The sequence below is a fragment of the Mixophyes fleayi genome, chromosome 2, assembly GCF_038048845.1.
Source record: "Mixophyes fleayi isolate aMixFle1 chromosome 2, aMixFle1.hap1, whole genome shotgun sequence".
NCBI classification, from domain to species: domain Eukaryota; kingdom Metazoa; phylum Chordata; class Amphibia; order Anura; family Limnodynastidae; genus Mixophyes; species Mixophyes fleayi.
The window spans coordinates 7,483,434-7,500,067 of record NC_134403.1 but is presented as its reverse complement, the minus strand read 5'-3'; the positions used below and the strand labels follow the sequence as shown (position 1 = coordinate 7,500,067).

The 16,634-nt window shown below is 40.5% G+C and overlaps 1 protein-coding gene across 1 annotated transcript in view; it reads left to right on the top strand.

Annotated features, from left to right (window-relative positions):
- The first annotated feature begins 11,756 nt into the window (after positions 1 to 11,756).
- The window catches only part of LOC142140649 (ecto-ADP-ribosyltransferase 5-like), a 5,206-nt gene continuing 328 nt past the window's right edge, over positions 11,757 to 16,634 (top strand). The window contains exons 1-5 of the mRNA XM_075198389.1: positions 11,757 to 11,785; positions 12,174 to 12,246; positions 13,280 to 13,976; positions 14,503 to 14,535; positions 16,332 to 16,634. The exon at positions 16,332 to 16,634 is cut by the window's right edge and continues 328 nt beyond it. Coding sequence (XP_075054490.1) covers positions 12,181 to 12,246; positions 13,280 to 13,976; positions 14,503 to 14,535; positions 16,332 to 16,408 — 873 coding nt within the window. The 5' untranslated portion in view covers positions 11,757 to 11,785; positions 12,174 to 12,180 and the 3' untranslated portion in view covers positions 16,409 to 16,634. The remainder of the gene's footprint in view (positions 11,786 to 12,173; positions 12,247 to 13,279; positions 13,977 to 14,502; positions 14,536 to 16,331) is intronic.

Genomic DNA, 16,634 nt, shown 5'->3' with positions numbered 1-16,634 from the left:
ACATTATATTTAATTGAAAAATCTTAATGGTTAATTGCGAATTTAAAATCGATGTTGATAAACAACGTTATAAGTAGGGATGTGCACCGGCGACTTTTGAGGTCTCGTGTTTTGTGTTTTGGATCCGGATTTTCTCGATGTTTTGGGTTCGGATTTGTTTCGCAAAACACCTGCCGAAAGGTTTTGGTTCGGATTTAAGGTTTTGGATTCGGATTTTTTTTGAAAAAAGCACAAAAAGTTAAAAAATCAAGTTTTTGGGCTTATTTTCACTCCTACGCTATTATTGACCTCAATAACATTCAATAACAAGCATTTCCACTAATTTACCGTGTATTCTGAACATCTCACAATATAGTTATTAGTCCAAAACATTGCAACGAGGTATCTTTCTGGACTGCGTAGTGGAGTGGTCCCCACAATATAATGAGAAAACCATCAACTGGTCTTAATCGCACCAAAACATGTACCTGGACTGCGTAGAGGAGTGGGTCACCACAATATAAATTAAAAACCCTGAACTTGTATGATTCTCACCAATAATGTACCTGGACTGCGTAGAGGAGTGGGTCACCACAATATAAATTAAAAACCCTGAACTTGTATGATTCGCACCAATAATGTACCTGGACTGCGTAGAGGAGTGGGTCAACACAATATATATAATAAGAAAACCATCAACTGGTATGAATCGCACCGAATAATGTACCTGGACTGCGTAGAGGAGTGGGTCACCACAATATAAATTAAAAACCCTGAACTTGTATGATTCGCACAAATAATGTACCTGGACTGCGTAGAGGAGTGGGTCACCACAATATAAATTAAAAACCCTGAACTTGTATGATTCGCACCAATAATGTACCTTGACTGCGTAGAGGAGTGGGTCACCACAATATATATAATAAGAAAACCATCAACTGATATGAATCGCACCGAATAATGTACCTGGACTGCGTAGAGGAGTGGGTCACCACAATATAAATTAAAAACCCTGAACTTGTATGATTCGCACCAATAATGTACCTGGACTGCGTAGAGGAGTGGGTCACCACAATATAAATTAAAAACCCTGAACTTGTATGATTCGCTCCAATAATGTACCTGGACTGCGTAGAGGAGTGGGTCACCACAATATAAATTAAAAACCCTGAACTTGTATGATTCGCACCAATAATGTACCTGGACTGCGTAGAGGAGTGGGTCACCACAATATATATAATAAGAAAACCATCAACTGGTATGAATCCCACCGAATAATGTACCTGGACTGCGTAGAGGAGTGGGTCACCACAATATAAATTAAAAACCCTGAACTTGTATGATTCGCACCAATAATGTACCTGAACTGCGTAGAGGAGTGGGTCACCACAATATATATAATAAGAAAACCATCAACTGGTATGAATCGCACCGAATAATGTACCTGGACTGCGTAGAGGAGTGGGTCACCACAATATTATTAAAAAACCCTACACGGGTCTGAATTCCACCCAAAAAGTTTATGGACTGCGTATTGTAGTGTTCCCCACAATATTATTTAAAAATTTTGCAGCAACAGTCAACGTTGTTTAATATCTGATACACCTCTATCTGGACTGCATAGTGGAGTGGCCCCGGTACCCAATTTGGTACCGGGGCCACAATACCTCCTCCAACCATGGTACAGACCATTCGTCATTGAGATCCCATCAAGTATGTTAAAGACAGACAGGGTCGAAGTGTTATTGGTTGACTTTGTAAACCAAAAAACTGTCCCTGTTGCACATAGTCGTGCAATGAAGACTGACTTTTTCATTTAAAGGCACCATCTTTCAAGTGTAGTGTTTGTAAGTCATATTATACTTTTGGTAAAATTTGTTTATTTTGTTCCTCTTTATGGTAACTACTAATAGAATTAAAGTATTAAATAGAAGCGGCAGTTCCTCTTTATTTGAATTAGTAATAGAATTAAAGTATTAAATAGAGTTAAAGTATTAAATAGAGTGGTAGTGTGGTATAGAGTGGTCCCCACAATATAATAATAAAACCCTCAACTGGTCTGAATTCCACCAAACAAGTATCTGGACTGCATAGTGGGGTGGCCCCGGTACCCAATTTGATACCGGGGCCACAATAAAATAAATACACCCTCAACTGGTCTGAATTCCACCAAACAAGCATCTGGACTGCGTAGTGGGGTGGCCCCGGTACCCAATTGGATACCGGGGCCACAATAAAATAAATACACCCTCAACTGGTCTGAATTCCACCAAACAAGTATCTGGACTGTGTAGTGGGGTGGCCCCGGTACCCAATTTGATACTGGGGCCACAATAAAATAAATACACCCTCAACTGGTCTGAATTCCACCAAACAAGTATCTGGACTGCATAGTGGGGTGGCCCCGGTACCCAATTTGATACCAGGGCCACAATACCTCCTCCAAGTTCCAAGTATAGTGTTTATAACATCTTAACACTACACTAATTCTAGCACGTCAAAACCTCTTGTTTTAAATAATGACAGGGCATTTAACTTTTTATTTAATTTATTGAATTTGTTGGCATTTTCTTTTACTTTTTGAACATGGCAAACGACTGTTGAATGGTCACATAATGCCAAACAAATAGTTGCAAGATGGAATTGTCCTTGGGCCCTCCCACCCACCCTTATGTTGTTGAAATAGGACATGCACACTTTAACAAACCAATCATTTCAGCGACAGGGCCTACCAAACAACTGTGGCTGAAATGATTGGTTTGTTTGGGCCCCCACACCAATAAAACAATTCATCTCTCCCTGTACAAACTAAACAGGCTCTACTGAGGAAAGATGTCGTCCTCATCCTCAACCTCTGATTCCTCTCCCCCTACAGTGTGTACTTCCTCCTCCTCACACATTATCAATTCGTCCCCGCTGGACTCCACAACCACAGGTCCCTCTGTACTGTCTGGAGGGCAGTGCTGTACTTCATTAAGGAATTGATTATTCAATTTTATAAACATCATTTTTTCAACGTTGTGAGGAAGCAACCTCCTTTGCCGCTCACTGACCGGGTTCCCCGCTGCACTAAAAACTCTTTCCGAGTACACACTGGAGGGGGGACAACTCTGTTAAAAAATAGAGCCAGTTTGTACAGGGGCTTCCAAACTGCCTTTTGGAGTTCTACCACGTAACTACCTCTAGTTAATTTAGATTGCAAGGCTTGTAAATATAAATACTTTGAAGATAAAAAAAGCAGGCTGCACAGACTGTGGAGCTAGAAATTCATATATACACAGAAATGGACAAAGGCAGTTTGGTATCTGTCTGCATCAGATCCCCTCTCCACTAGGAGTAAAACAGAAAACTTTTCAGCCATTATATAATCTAGAATATAAATAGAAATTGAGAAAGGCAGTTTGGTATCTGTCTGCATCATAATCATCAACATCCTCCTCAGCGCCAGCTACATCAATATCCTCCTCCCGGTGTACAACATTCACACCTTCATTAGCCAAATCTGTAAGTGGACTGTGGGTGATCCTTCCAGCATATGCAGAGGGTGTGCTGCAAATGCTGGATGGAGTCACCTCTTCCCGTACAGTGATGGGAAGGTCAGGGTTCACAACCAACAACACCCTTGGACTCGCCTTGGGGATTTGTGATGTCATCTGTTTAGAAGGCAGAGTTCTTTGCTGTTTTGTTGTTGTTGCTGACAGCATAACTCTCTTAAATTTTTTGTAGGGGGGGAGAAGGAGGGCTTAGATCCTTGGGCGAAGCTGGACCACTAGTCATGAACACGGGCCAGGGCCTAAGCCATTCCTTGCCACTACGTGTCGTAAATGGCATATTGCCAACTTTACGTTTCTCCTCAGATGATTTTAAGTTTCTCTTTTTGCTATTTTTTGAGAACTTGGGCTTTTTGGATTTTACATGCCCTGTACTAGGAGATTGGGCATCAGGCTTGCCAGACGACGTTGATGGCATTTCATCATCATCATCATCATCATCATCATCATTTATTTATATAGCGCCAACATATTCCGTAGCGCTTTACAATTGGGGACAAACGTAATAAACTAATAAACAAACTGGGTAAAACAGACACAGAGGTGAGAAGGCCCTGCTCGCAAGCTTACAATCTATGGGACAATGGGAGATTGACACATGAGGTTAAGTATACATTTTGCATCTTGGCCCAGCCAGACTGCAAAGGTAAGGTGACTCATAAGCTAAATGATCCTGTCACACAACAATGTTGGTCCGGGGGTAGTTGTCTTCTGTGAAATTGTGCAACAGGCTAAAGGTAGTGAGGTTAAGATGGTGGTTGAGGAATATTATAAGCTTGTCTGAATAGGTAGGTTTTCAGAGAACGCTTGAAAGTTTGTAGAACAGAGGAGAGTCTTATTGTGCGAGGGAGAGAGTTCCATAGAGTGGGTGCAGCCCGAAAAAAGTCCTGTAACCGGGAATGGGAGGATGTAATGAGGGTGGATGAGAGACGCAGATCTTTTGCAGAATGGAGTTGCCGAGTTGGGAGATATTTTGAGACAAGAGAGGAGATGTATGTTGGTGCGGCTTTGTTGATGGCCTTGTAGGTTAGTAAAAGTATTTTATATTGGATTCGGTAGAAGACAGGCAGCCAGTGTAGAGACATACAGAGTGATTCAACAGAGGAATAGCTATTTGCAAGGAAAATCAGTCTTGCCGAAGCATGCAAAATAGATTTTAGGGGTTTGAGTCTGTTTTTGGGAAGACCAGTAAGGAGGGAATTGCAATAGTCAATGCGGGAGATGATTAGTGCATGAATTAAGGTTTTAGCAGTGTCTTGTGTGAGATATGTGCGGATTCTGGAAATGTTCTTTAGATGTATGTAACATGATTTAGATATAGAGTCAATGTGGGGAACAAAGGATAGGCGTGAATCAAGGATTACACCTAGGCAGCGAGCTTGTGGGGTGGGATTTATGGTCATGTTATCAACAGAGATAGAAATGTCAGGTATGCTCTTGTTGGCGGGTGGGAATATTATTAACTCTGTTTTAGAAAGATTAAGTTTGAGTTGACGAGAGGACATCCAAGATGATATGGCAGAAAGACAGTCAGTTACACGGGACAACACAGATGTCGAGATATCAGGAGAGGATAGACAGATTTGGGTATCATCCGCATAGAGATGATACTGAAAGCCAAAGGAACTTATTAGATTTCCAAGAGAAGCGGTATAGATAGAGAACAGCAGAGGACCTAGCACCGAGCCTTGTGGTACTCCAACTGATAGGGGAAGCGGAGCAGAGGTGGCTCCAGAGAAATTAACAGTGAAAGAGCGATTAGAGAGGTAAGATGAGAACCAGGATAGAACTGTGTCTTGAAGACCTAGGGATTGCAGCGTTTGTATGAGAAGAGAGTGGTCAATGGTGTCAAATGCAGCCGAGAGATCCAGGAGAATTAGGAGAGAGTAATGGCGTTCAGTCTTAGCAGTGATCAGATCATTAACAACCTTGGTCAGCGCAGTCTCTGTGGAGTGTTGAGAACGAAAGCCAGACTGAAGAGGATCCAACAGGTTGTTTGCGGAAAGAAAGCGTGTGAGGCGAGTGTAGGCAAGTCTCTCTAGAAGCTTGGAGGGGCAAGGGAGCTGAGAGATGGGACGGTAATTTGAGAGAGAGTTTGGGTCGGAGTTTTGTTTTTTTAGAATAGGAGTAATCACTGCATGCTTGTATAGTGATGGAAAGATGCCAGTAGAGAGTGAGAGATTACAGATTTGAGTTAGAGGTGAAATGAGCACAGAAGACAGGGATCTACCAATTTGCGAGGGAATAGGATCAAGAGGACAGGAGGTAGAGTAGGAAGATAAGAAGAGCGTAGAAATTTCCTCTTCATTTGTGGGGTCAAATGAAGAGAGGGTGTCAGAGGGTAGTGGGAAGGAATTGAGCTGATGGCTTGTTGAGGAAGAGGATACCATTTCTAGTCTGATCTTGTCAATCTTGTCCTTGAAGTAGGAAGCAAGATCCTGAGCACTGATAGTAGATGGAGGGTTCGGGGTGGGAGGATTGAGAAGATGATTAAATGTATTGAAAAGGCGTTTGGGGTTAGAAGCCTGAGCATAGATAAGAGATTGAAAGTATGTTTGTTTTGCAGTGTCCAGAGCATTTCGATAGGAGTGGTAGACAGAAGTATATGTGAAGAAGTCATTAGAGCTTCGAGATTTACGCCAGTGACGTTCTGCTCTACGGGACAGTTTTTGAAGATTTCGTGTTGCTTTGGTGTGCCACGGTTGACATCGAAGTCGACGTGTAGTATGAAGTGTCGCTGGAGCCACTTGATCAAGGGCCGTTGCTAAGGTTAGGTGAAAATGAGGTACTGCCATCTCAGGGGATGAGAATGTAGCGATAGGGGAGAGAAGGTGTTGGAGAGAGGTGGAAAATTGTTGAAGATTAATAGAATTAAGATTTCTACGAGTATGAGGAGGCTTGGTTGAGTTAGACAGTAGAGAGGTTAGAGCAGTGGGCGTGAGAGTGTAGCTGATAAGGTGATGATCCGAGAGGGGGAAGGGTGTATTAATAAAATTAGAAACTGAGCATAGTCTAGAGAAAACAAGATCAAGGCAGTGGCCATCCTTATGAGTAGATGATTCAATCCACTGGGAGAGGTCAAGTGAGGATGTTAGAGAGAGTAGTTTGGAAGCAGCTTTGGAAGGTGGGTTATCAATGGGGATGTTGAAGTCACCCATGATGATGGTGGGGATGTCTGAAGATAAGAAGTGAGGGAGCCATGCAGAGAAATCCTCAATAAATTGTTGGTGTGCTCCAGGGGGACGATAGATCACCGCAACACGTAGGGAGAATGGATTAAAAATGCGAATAGCATGTACTTCAAAAGATGTGAACGTGAGTGATGGGACATTTGGTAGAACTGTGTATGTGCACTGTGGGGAGAGAAGTAGTCCAACCCCACCTCCTTGTCTGCCTTCAGGTCTGGAGGTGTGGGTGAGATGGAGGCCACCATGTGAAAGGGCTGCAGGTGAGGCAGTGTCTGATTGCATGAGCCATGTTTCTGTTATTGCCAGAAGGTTGAGGTTTTTTGAGAGGAAGAGATCATGAACGGAGGTAAGTTTGTTACAAACAGAGCGTGCATTCCAAAGGGCACATTTAAAGGACTTAGGAAGAGAGGGGAGACAGGTGATGTGTTTGAGGTTTGCTATAGAACGGTAGTGCTCAGATGTATGTGTGTGTGAGGAGTGTGGGGGACCTGGATTAGGTGATATATCACCAGCTAATAGAAGCAGAGTGAGCGAAAGATAGGCAAGGGGATTGTAAGATGTGTGACCTTTTATTTTCTGGCGACAGGTGGAGGCTGTACTTGTTAGAGATAATAAATAGGACAACAGTTCGTGGGTGTTAAATAGAGGTGAGTGGAGTAATGCAGGTGCAATATGAACAAATTTGTGTGTTGGTGGAGGGGTGAAAGATGACACAGTCCTAAAGATCATGCCATGAAATGAGACTAAGAAAAGCAATTTGTGAAACATTGTGATAAAAGGGGTAAAAGCAAAAAGCAAGGGTATTTTAAGAATTACCTCTTAGCAGTCTTCCATATAAATAGACAAGTAGTGCAGAAATAGGCTGTGGCAGATGCAGCTTATTGCTGGGAGTAAAATCAAGTCAAATGTAGTCCAATGTTTGGCCAACTGTGTTGTCTAACTGTGCATTTTCGTCCACTTTGTGAGAAAATCCCACTTAGTGTAGAAATCACACACGTCTAACCCCACATACGTCTCCCCATAGAATTTCATCGTCTATGTCATGACTAGTGGCAGCAGCTTCAGCATTAGGAGGAAGTGGGTCTTGATCTTTCCCTACTTTATCCTCCAAATTTTGGTTTTCCATTATATGTAGCACAAGAGAGCGTACCCCTAAGCCACACACACTCGGCAGAGCCTTTAAAAATTATATCCGGCACAGGAGAGTAGCACTGGACTTATACTGCTGAATCATTGAACTTTGTAATAGCAGTACCACTGGACTTATACTGCTGAATCAGTGAACTTTGTAATAGCAGTACCACTGGACTTATACACTGCTGAATCAGTGAACTTTGTAATAACAGTACCACTGGACTTATACTGCTGAATCAGTGAACTTTGTAATAGCAGTACCACTGGACTTATACACTGCTGAATCAGTGAACTTTGTAATAGCAGCACCACTGGACTTATACACTGCTGAATCAATGAACTTTGTAATAGCAGTACCAGTGGACTTTTACTGCTGAATGTGTGAACTTGGTAATATTGCAGTACCAATGGGCTTATATACTGCTGGATTGGTTTTGCAAATTTGGTTATCATTTTTTTTTTTTTTAATTTTTTATTTTAATTTTTTTTATAACTTTTTTTTTATTTTTTAAAAACTTGGGAATAATGGGGAAATAACTATGCCCTTAGAGGCACAGAGCACAGGACACAGCACCACTGGACTGAACAGGACACAGCACAGGACCCAGCAGCACTACTAAATTCAGCAGGACAGAGCACAGGACACAGCACCACTGGACTGATACTGCAGAATGTGTGAACTTTGTAATATTGCAGAACCACTGGACTTTTACTGCTGAATGTGTGAACTTGGTAATATTGCAGTACCAATGGGCTTATACTGCAGGATTGGTTGTGCAAATTTTGTTGTAATTAAAAAAAATTTTAATTTGTTTTTTGTATTTTTTTTAAATAACTTTTTTTTTTTTTTAAACACTTGGGAATATTGGGGAAATAACTATGCCCTTAGAAGCACAGAGCACAGGACACAGCACCACTGGACTGAACAGGACACAGCACAGGACCCAGCAGCACCCCTGACCTCAGAAGGACAGAGCACAGGACACAGCAGCACTGGACTGAGCACAGCACAGCACAGCACAGCACAGAACAGAACTTAACTGAACAGCACAGAACTTAACTGAACAGCACGAGATATAGCAGGACAGAGGACCACCTAACACACCCTCCCTCTACCCTGATCAATGCCCGAGTGAAGATGGCGGCGACTAGCGGGGAATTTATAGGATCCGAGTATCGCGAGATCCGACAACTGGATTATGAGTCAAAGCCTCATTTTCAGATTTGAATTTGGCGCCAATACCCGGATCTGTCTCGGATCCGACACGTTCGGATGGGCTCGGATTTGATAAATCCGAGTGCGCTCATCTCTAGTTATAAGTGACTTGATCCGAAATAAAATAAAAAATAATAAAAGAGATATACTCTTTTATTATCAATAAGCAATAAACCAATTATTGTCTGCATTAAAATTTCAGACTATAGAATGAAATCCATCTTTAACACAAACGAAATGCATCACAGTGCCTGAGAGGGGATGTACAATGTGGGTTAAGTGTTTTTCAGTTTGAAACCATAATGAAAGTGAAACAAACTGGTCCTCAACATATATACATATATATATATATATATAACATATTTATAACATACTTCCCGACTTTTGTAGCAAACTGTCTGGGAGGGGTCTCCATCATGGAGGCATGGCCACGCGAATCGCGTCATAAGGCCCAGGGGGCGGGGCCTGCTGTAATTCCTGTGACCTACAGATTAGACCAATCTAATCCGATATCAGGCTCTTTGCAGATTGGACTCAGCATCCAGTACTAACACTCTGCCCGCTACCCTGCAGCTCTGACCAGTGTGATAGGCCGGGGGAACCATCCACAGCAACCCTGATCTATAGGAAGAGATCAGTGGTACCAGCCCAGTTGCCCAGCGAGGGAGTATACTAGCAGCGAGGGTTACTCAGAAGGAAGCGATTCTAGGTGCCGCAAAGGAGTCCAGTGGTGGCAGCAACATAAGCCCCTCCTACGGTGGCGAGGCAAGACCAGCCTGTCCCCAGACACACGGACCCGGTGGCATTGGAGGTCCATCCTATCACAATTGAGTGGATGCTTCAAAACCTTAATCGGGAGAGAAAATAACTGAATGTCTCCATCCTGAGCTCTCTTTCAGAAGTTAAAGGAGGGGATCGTTATATTGACCTGACTCCTACAGACACACAAGTTGAACATTGGGCCTAATTCATAAAGACACGCTGAGCACGCTGCATTTGTTTTTGGCTCTGTGTACTCCCAAACTCAACAAGGAACAGATCTAAAGATAGATGCTCTGATGAATTGAGTGTAAGCTTTATCTGCTCTGCTAGACCAGACACTACAAGATAGGTCCAATACTTATGTGGATTATAAATTAGCAAAAGACCTCTCAACAGAACATCTCATCTGCCGACTGCAAGAGTTTCTATGACTTGCGCAGCAAACGGCCGGACGGATTAACTGCATCTCAGGTCATTCAAGTTCTTTATTAATGTGCAATATCTGATTGGAACTGGATTATTATATCCTATTTAAGTACTTTGGATCACTCATCACAATAGGTGCACCTCTGGATAATATAATAATAATTTATTTTATCTATGTACATCAGCCACGACTTTCCCTAAGAGTCTCTTCATGTCAATTTCTTAATTGAACTCTCATTAGTGATCTTGGAGGTTACAAAATCAAATGAGTTTTTGAGTTTTATCATTTTTCAAAGTTATTGGAACATCGTTGTTATCACAACTTACACTTGTGTTTGTTTTCATCATCTTGAGCTCACATTCAGTCATTTTTTATATGTGTGTTATATGTGTATTTTCATGATACTCTTTCATCTATTTAGATTAGGGATGAGCGGGTTCGGATTTTTGAAATCCGAACACCCCCGATCAGTGCCGATCCGAGCCCGGATCCGAGCACTGTTCGGGGATTTCTGCCTGCCGCAAAACTCAGAACGAGGCAAAACGTCATCATCCCGCCGTCGGATCTCGCGAGATCTGGATTCATATTATTCCCCGCATCCCGCCGCCATCTTCACTCGGGCATTGGAGAGGGAAGAGGGAGGGTGTGTGGTGGTGTCCTCTGTCCTGTTCAGTCCAGTGGTGCTGTCCGGTGCTCTGTCCTGTTTGTGCCGCCCACTTGTGTCGCTTAGCTTAGTCATCCAGCTACCTCGGTGCAACCTTTTGGCCTAAAAACAATATTGTGAGGTGTGAGGTGTTCAGAATAGACTGGAAATGAGTGGAAATGAATGTTAATGAGGTTAATAATAGCGTAGGAGGGAGAAAAAAATTAATAAATCTGGATTTTAGCAGTTTTTAAGCTTTTTTTAAAAAAAATCAGAACCCAAAACCTTGAGGGGGGTGTTTTGGTAAAACCCATTAGAACCCAAAACCTGAAGGTAATCAGAACCCAGAACCCAAAACCCAAAACGCGAAAAGTGGCCGGTGCACATCCCTAATTTAGATGCAATAATGTTTTTACATGTAAACACATTTTATCTAATATAACTTTCAGCATTTTGACCAGTTGCAACGCTGTCATTTTTTTTTCCTTTGTTGAAAGAAAGAATTAATTTTTTTTTTTAAAAGCAATGTGATTAGTAAACTGCAAATCCAGTGAATTAATCCTGGTTATTGCTCTATAATTGAGATATTCAAGCAGAACATTTTTATTGACAGAAATGATCTTACATATCTCTACATGTGTTATTAGCAATTTGTAAAACAAAATAACACATCTTATATCCATTGAAAGGAAAATGTTATGTTTTGCAATAATAGAAATACCAGAATCTATTTTTATATGCATCTGCAATGTGATTTCTGCCAAATAGCAGCTTTCTGTTCTGTTTTCATCCTTTACAAAGTGAAAGAAGTCAGAAGAGTATATAGTAATACACATGGTGAGGAAGTAGTGTCAGATTCTGTACAGAGAGAAGACACAGAACAGGGTGAGAAGACCTCTATCTCCAGACACTGTAATGTGAGTGATGCTGATATTACTGTCAACACTATTTATATTACTGAGGATGCAAAATACTTCACCTGTCTACAAAATGCAATTGTCACATGTCCGTCTCCCTGAACCGGCGCGCTTACCTGTTTCCTAACTCCCCGCTCAGCAATTCTAGATGAAGATATAAATGCAACAATTATAATGTCCCAAACTACTATATGCACAGGGATAGATTAGCATCTTAGAAGTTGTGGTAACATAACACAAAATGTTTTGTTTAACTAAGACAAAGTGTTTCATGTCATAGATCATCAGAGGAACAGAAATGGAATCAGTTACAGTATAAATATTTTGTAATTAGAATTGTAATTATTTCTCTGCAGGGACGGCATGAAGAGATTCCTTGTGAGTAGATACATCTGCGTCTGTCTAGTATTCTGGACTCTGGGGCCACAAGTAAGTACATTGTGTCATTGTGTCTTGGAGACTACGGGGTATACTGCCAATGAGCTAATAATAGAAAAGGTTCTTTGTATTCGATAATTCATAGAACATTTAGTAGCAGAACAAATGTAAGACGTATCCCACATCCTGTGCACAGATAAGTTACAAAATACATACACGTACTAGCAAAAAGACATTCTATATCACAGAAAATGTAAAAATTGTAAGCTGTGGGCAGAGCCTTCTTACCTCTCCGTCTGTCTGTATTACCTGCCATTGTTTTATTACTGTGTTTGTTGCCAATTGTAAAGCTCTACCGAATTTGCTGGCGCTATATATATAAATGTTGTTGATAATGATGATGATGATAACTCATAGTGTTACCATTGTAATGTAAATAACGCTATCACTCTGAAAATCTCTAGTTAATTCTAGGTAAATGTCCTAAACATGAGCATAGAATCATATTCATCAGGGGGTGATAGGCAGAGCAGTAACTTAAAATTTTAGCACCTGGGGCAGGAAGGAAAAATGTCATCCCCCTTGCCCTCGATTCTAACCAAATTCACCTAAAATATTCATAAACTACGTCTCCCTTTAGTGTTTCGCCCTGGGCAGTTTACCCTCTCACACACCCCCACTAATGGCCCTGGTGATAGGAGGACGTCTCTTTAACTCCCAGAGCCTGATTTACAGTTGGACATTAGCAGATTTGTGCAACGTAAAAATGTAACTTTAGTAAAATGTATCACGCTGGGTATGCGCACATCTTGCAACCTTATTTTGAGTTGAGCATAGCTTATACTTGGAGAGGTTACATGTAAGTGCAGTATAGTAGGGGCGAGGAGACACAAGTCAACCAACCATCCTAGAGATTGTCTTATGTGTATCTTTAATAGAGGCCTTTTAGGAGGCGTTTGTCTTTACATCCCATAGTCCTGGTGCAACTTTCCGAGTTGATGGTGATGACCACGAGGATGTTGTAATTGATATTGATAATTGATATTCCCCATTAATGGAAGGTTTCACACTCACATCCCTGCAGGTTTCGTCCAAGCGTCTAAATATGAGCAGCGACGCGTTTGATGACCAGTATGAAGGCTGCACAGAGGACATGGAGAATACAGTGATAACCAAATTACTTACTAAAGAAAAATGTGATGATGCGGAATTTAGCACCACTTGGGATAATGCAGCGTTGCGATGGAAAGAAATGAAAGTGAGTGTACCCAGCGGCTTCCGCGACGAATACGGTATCGCAATCATGGTTTATACCAACATTGAGAGCAGTGTTTATTCCAACTTCAACGAAGCAGTGAGAAATTACCAGGGTCAGTCCTCATTTAGATACCATTCCCTACACTTCTACCTTACACAAGGCGTGAGGCTCATGAGATCCACCTGCTGGTGGGCACCGTGGTCAGTCTACCGAGGAGTTAAAGGGATCTATTTTGATCCTAGTAATATAGGGGAAAAAATCAGACTTGGGCAATTTTCCTCTTCATCTACCAACAGAACAGTGGCGGAAAGATTCGGTACGGATTCTTTCTTCACCCTTACCAGCTGTTTTGGTGTCAACGTGAAAAGATTTTCCTATGTACCAGAACAAGAGGAGGTTCTGATCCCTGTGGACGAGGTATTTGAGATGATCAACTATACACTGGTAGGAAAGGAACGCAGATTTATTCTGAAAACTACAAACAAAAGATGTCATTACTATAACTGTGATTACCTACAGCGCGGTGAGTATTCACATGAGGCTGAGGGTTTCAGTTCATGTTCCTATAACTTTTATATACATATTAATCTGTTCTAAAGATTTTTTTTATAAGGGACTATTGTTTTATTTACATGTGCAAATGTTGCAAGGGGGAGGATATTATTTTATTTAAAAATTAAACATAAACTAGGAATCTACAGGAAAAGAATACCGGATGACACTTTAGATTACTAAATACCCACGCATCACTGGTCCAACGTGCGCTCCTGCATTCTTGTCCTGTTATGAGAACTCTGTCACAGTGACGATGCACCGTTCCATACATTTGATGATTGTGCAAATTAAATCCCCCCAAAGTCACTGATTATATGCAATGACATCAGAACACACACTTTATACAGATATTATTTACAGAAGTATATGGATATATTAACACACTTGTGTATTATTATATATAATAATTTCTCAGGATAGTCATACCACATATCAGTGTGATGATGTTGCTCATGATTGTCACAATATAACATCTCTATCATTTACCTTTACAGGGGGAAAATCGGAATCTTGTGTGGAGAGTGGAGGTGAGGCTGGAATTTCCTTTTGTGATAATGACAAAACACAATTATTCTCAATCATAACATGGGAGAAAGTACGATCCTTCGCATAGGGGCTCGTCTAGCGGTAGACGCAAATATACGTAAAAAGTGGTATATGATGAGTCAAACACATCTGAAAATATGTACAGATAAAATACAGGGCGCAGGTAGACGTTCTGGTGCGTCAGGCGTTACAGGTGTGTATAATTATGCCTCGTAAATTATGTATCTGTAAGTGCATCCAGGTCAACCTGAGTCACAATTATGTGAATGAGCTATTACTGTACTTAGATTACCTTGTGCTGGGTCACTGGGTCACTATTAGGTTGCTGAGGCAAGTCTCACCCCCCCCCCGGGTTATAATTTGCCAGCCAGCCCCTGGGTCCGCGTATGACACGTCATACATCCAGAAATAGAAGCTTATTAAAGATGTTACTATACATTTGCTATCTCTGTCCTCTTCCTTGGATATATCATTGTTTAATCTCACTGTCATCTTTCATTGTGTCAGTTATATCACACTGAGTCCTTCATTAGTTACATAACATACAACCCAAGAGAGTTATTTGTTCAATAGTTACTGTATATAATGTAGAGAACCCACAGTCACAGTGCAGATATATAGTTATATAATAGTATATTTTAATTATACAACAATATTACAACCTATATGTTCAATAATATAATCTTACACACTGTACAGCAATCTTACAACATATATTTTCATTAATATAATCTTACACACAGTACATATAACGACATATATCTTCAATAATTTAATCTTGCACACAGAACATATAACAGCATATATGTTCAATAGTTTAATCTTAAACACTTAACATATAACAACATATATGTTCAATAATCTAATCTTACACACAGTACATATAACAACATAGATGATACAATATCTGTGTGTAGGAGCATGAACTTCCAGCTGCAAAGAAAGGGAATATACCATACAGGTGCTATAAATGATGAAATAATGAATAAATAAACATTAAGATGTTGCTCTAAGACAATCTGTGTATCTTATTGTACTATGTGCAAATAACATAGGAAGAATGAGCAGTGTTATGAGGTTAAGATCCCAGTACAGAAAATATTGGATAAGTATCCCAGAAACCAATCCCAAAATACATAAGAGCACCCAATATATGAATATATGCTGTATATAGTATTAAAAATATATGTATAAAGTATTACATACATAATATATTATAACATATTATCATATACGTGTCTTTTTGCTTACACAATGTGGTCACCCTCTGCTTCCTCTTACAGCCTTCTTATAATAATATATTGGTTTAATGTCTCATATATTCACAGGAATCATTACATGTATAAAAATTATTCATTGATGTAGATATAAATGAGTACTTCATAGTTTATGTAGTAATTAAGCTGGTCCCAAAAATATGGTGAAAATATAATGGAGGGGTCACAGGGATCTTACATTCATCAGTATTGGAGAAGACCTTTAATGGGAGCAGCCAACTGTCCCTCTGGTTCATTAGCTGTAATTAGCAGGAAAGGACCAGTCTTTGTTCTCATCACTTCTACCGTTATAGAGTCATTGGGATTTCTTTGTTCTTATACATGAGTCAATTCCTTAGATGAGAATCTGCTATTTAATGAGAAAAAATAACCATGTTTTGTACATCCGGATAAATTGAGTGTTCGGATACAATGACCAGAAAACAGTCAAATATTTTTCTAGAAAGTCTGTAAAATAGTACAAATATGGATGTTACTAAATACTTTACATTTAATTACAGGAATAAGAATATTATCACCATCAGCTGTCATAATTCTACTTTCTGGATTCATCATCACCAGAAGTAACGTTCTGTGAGGAGACGCTCACACTCCAGGGACCGTCCATATTGCGGCACTCTATAGCAAACCTAGGTGCTCTAATGGTAATTACTGGACATGATGCTTCACTCATCATTATCACCATCATCATCATCATCATCATCTTCATCATCATCACCATCATCATCATCATCATCATCATCATCATCATCACCATCATCATCATCACCTTCATCATCATCATCATCATCATCATCATCACC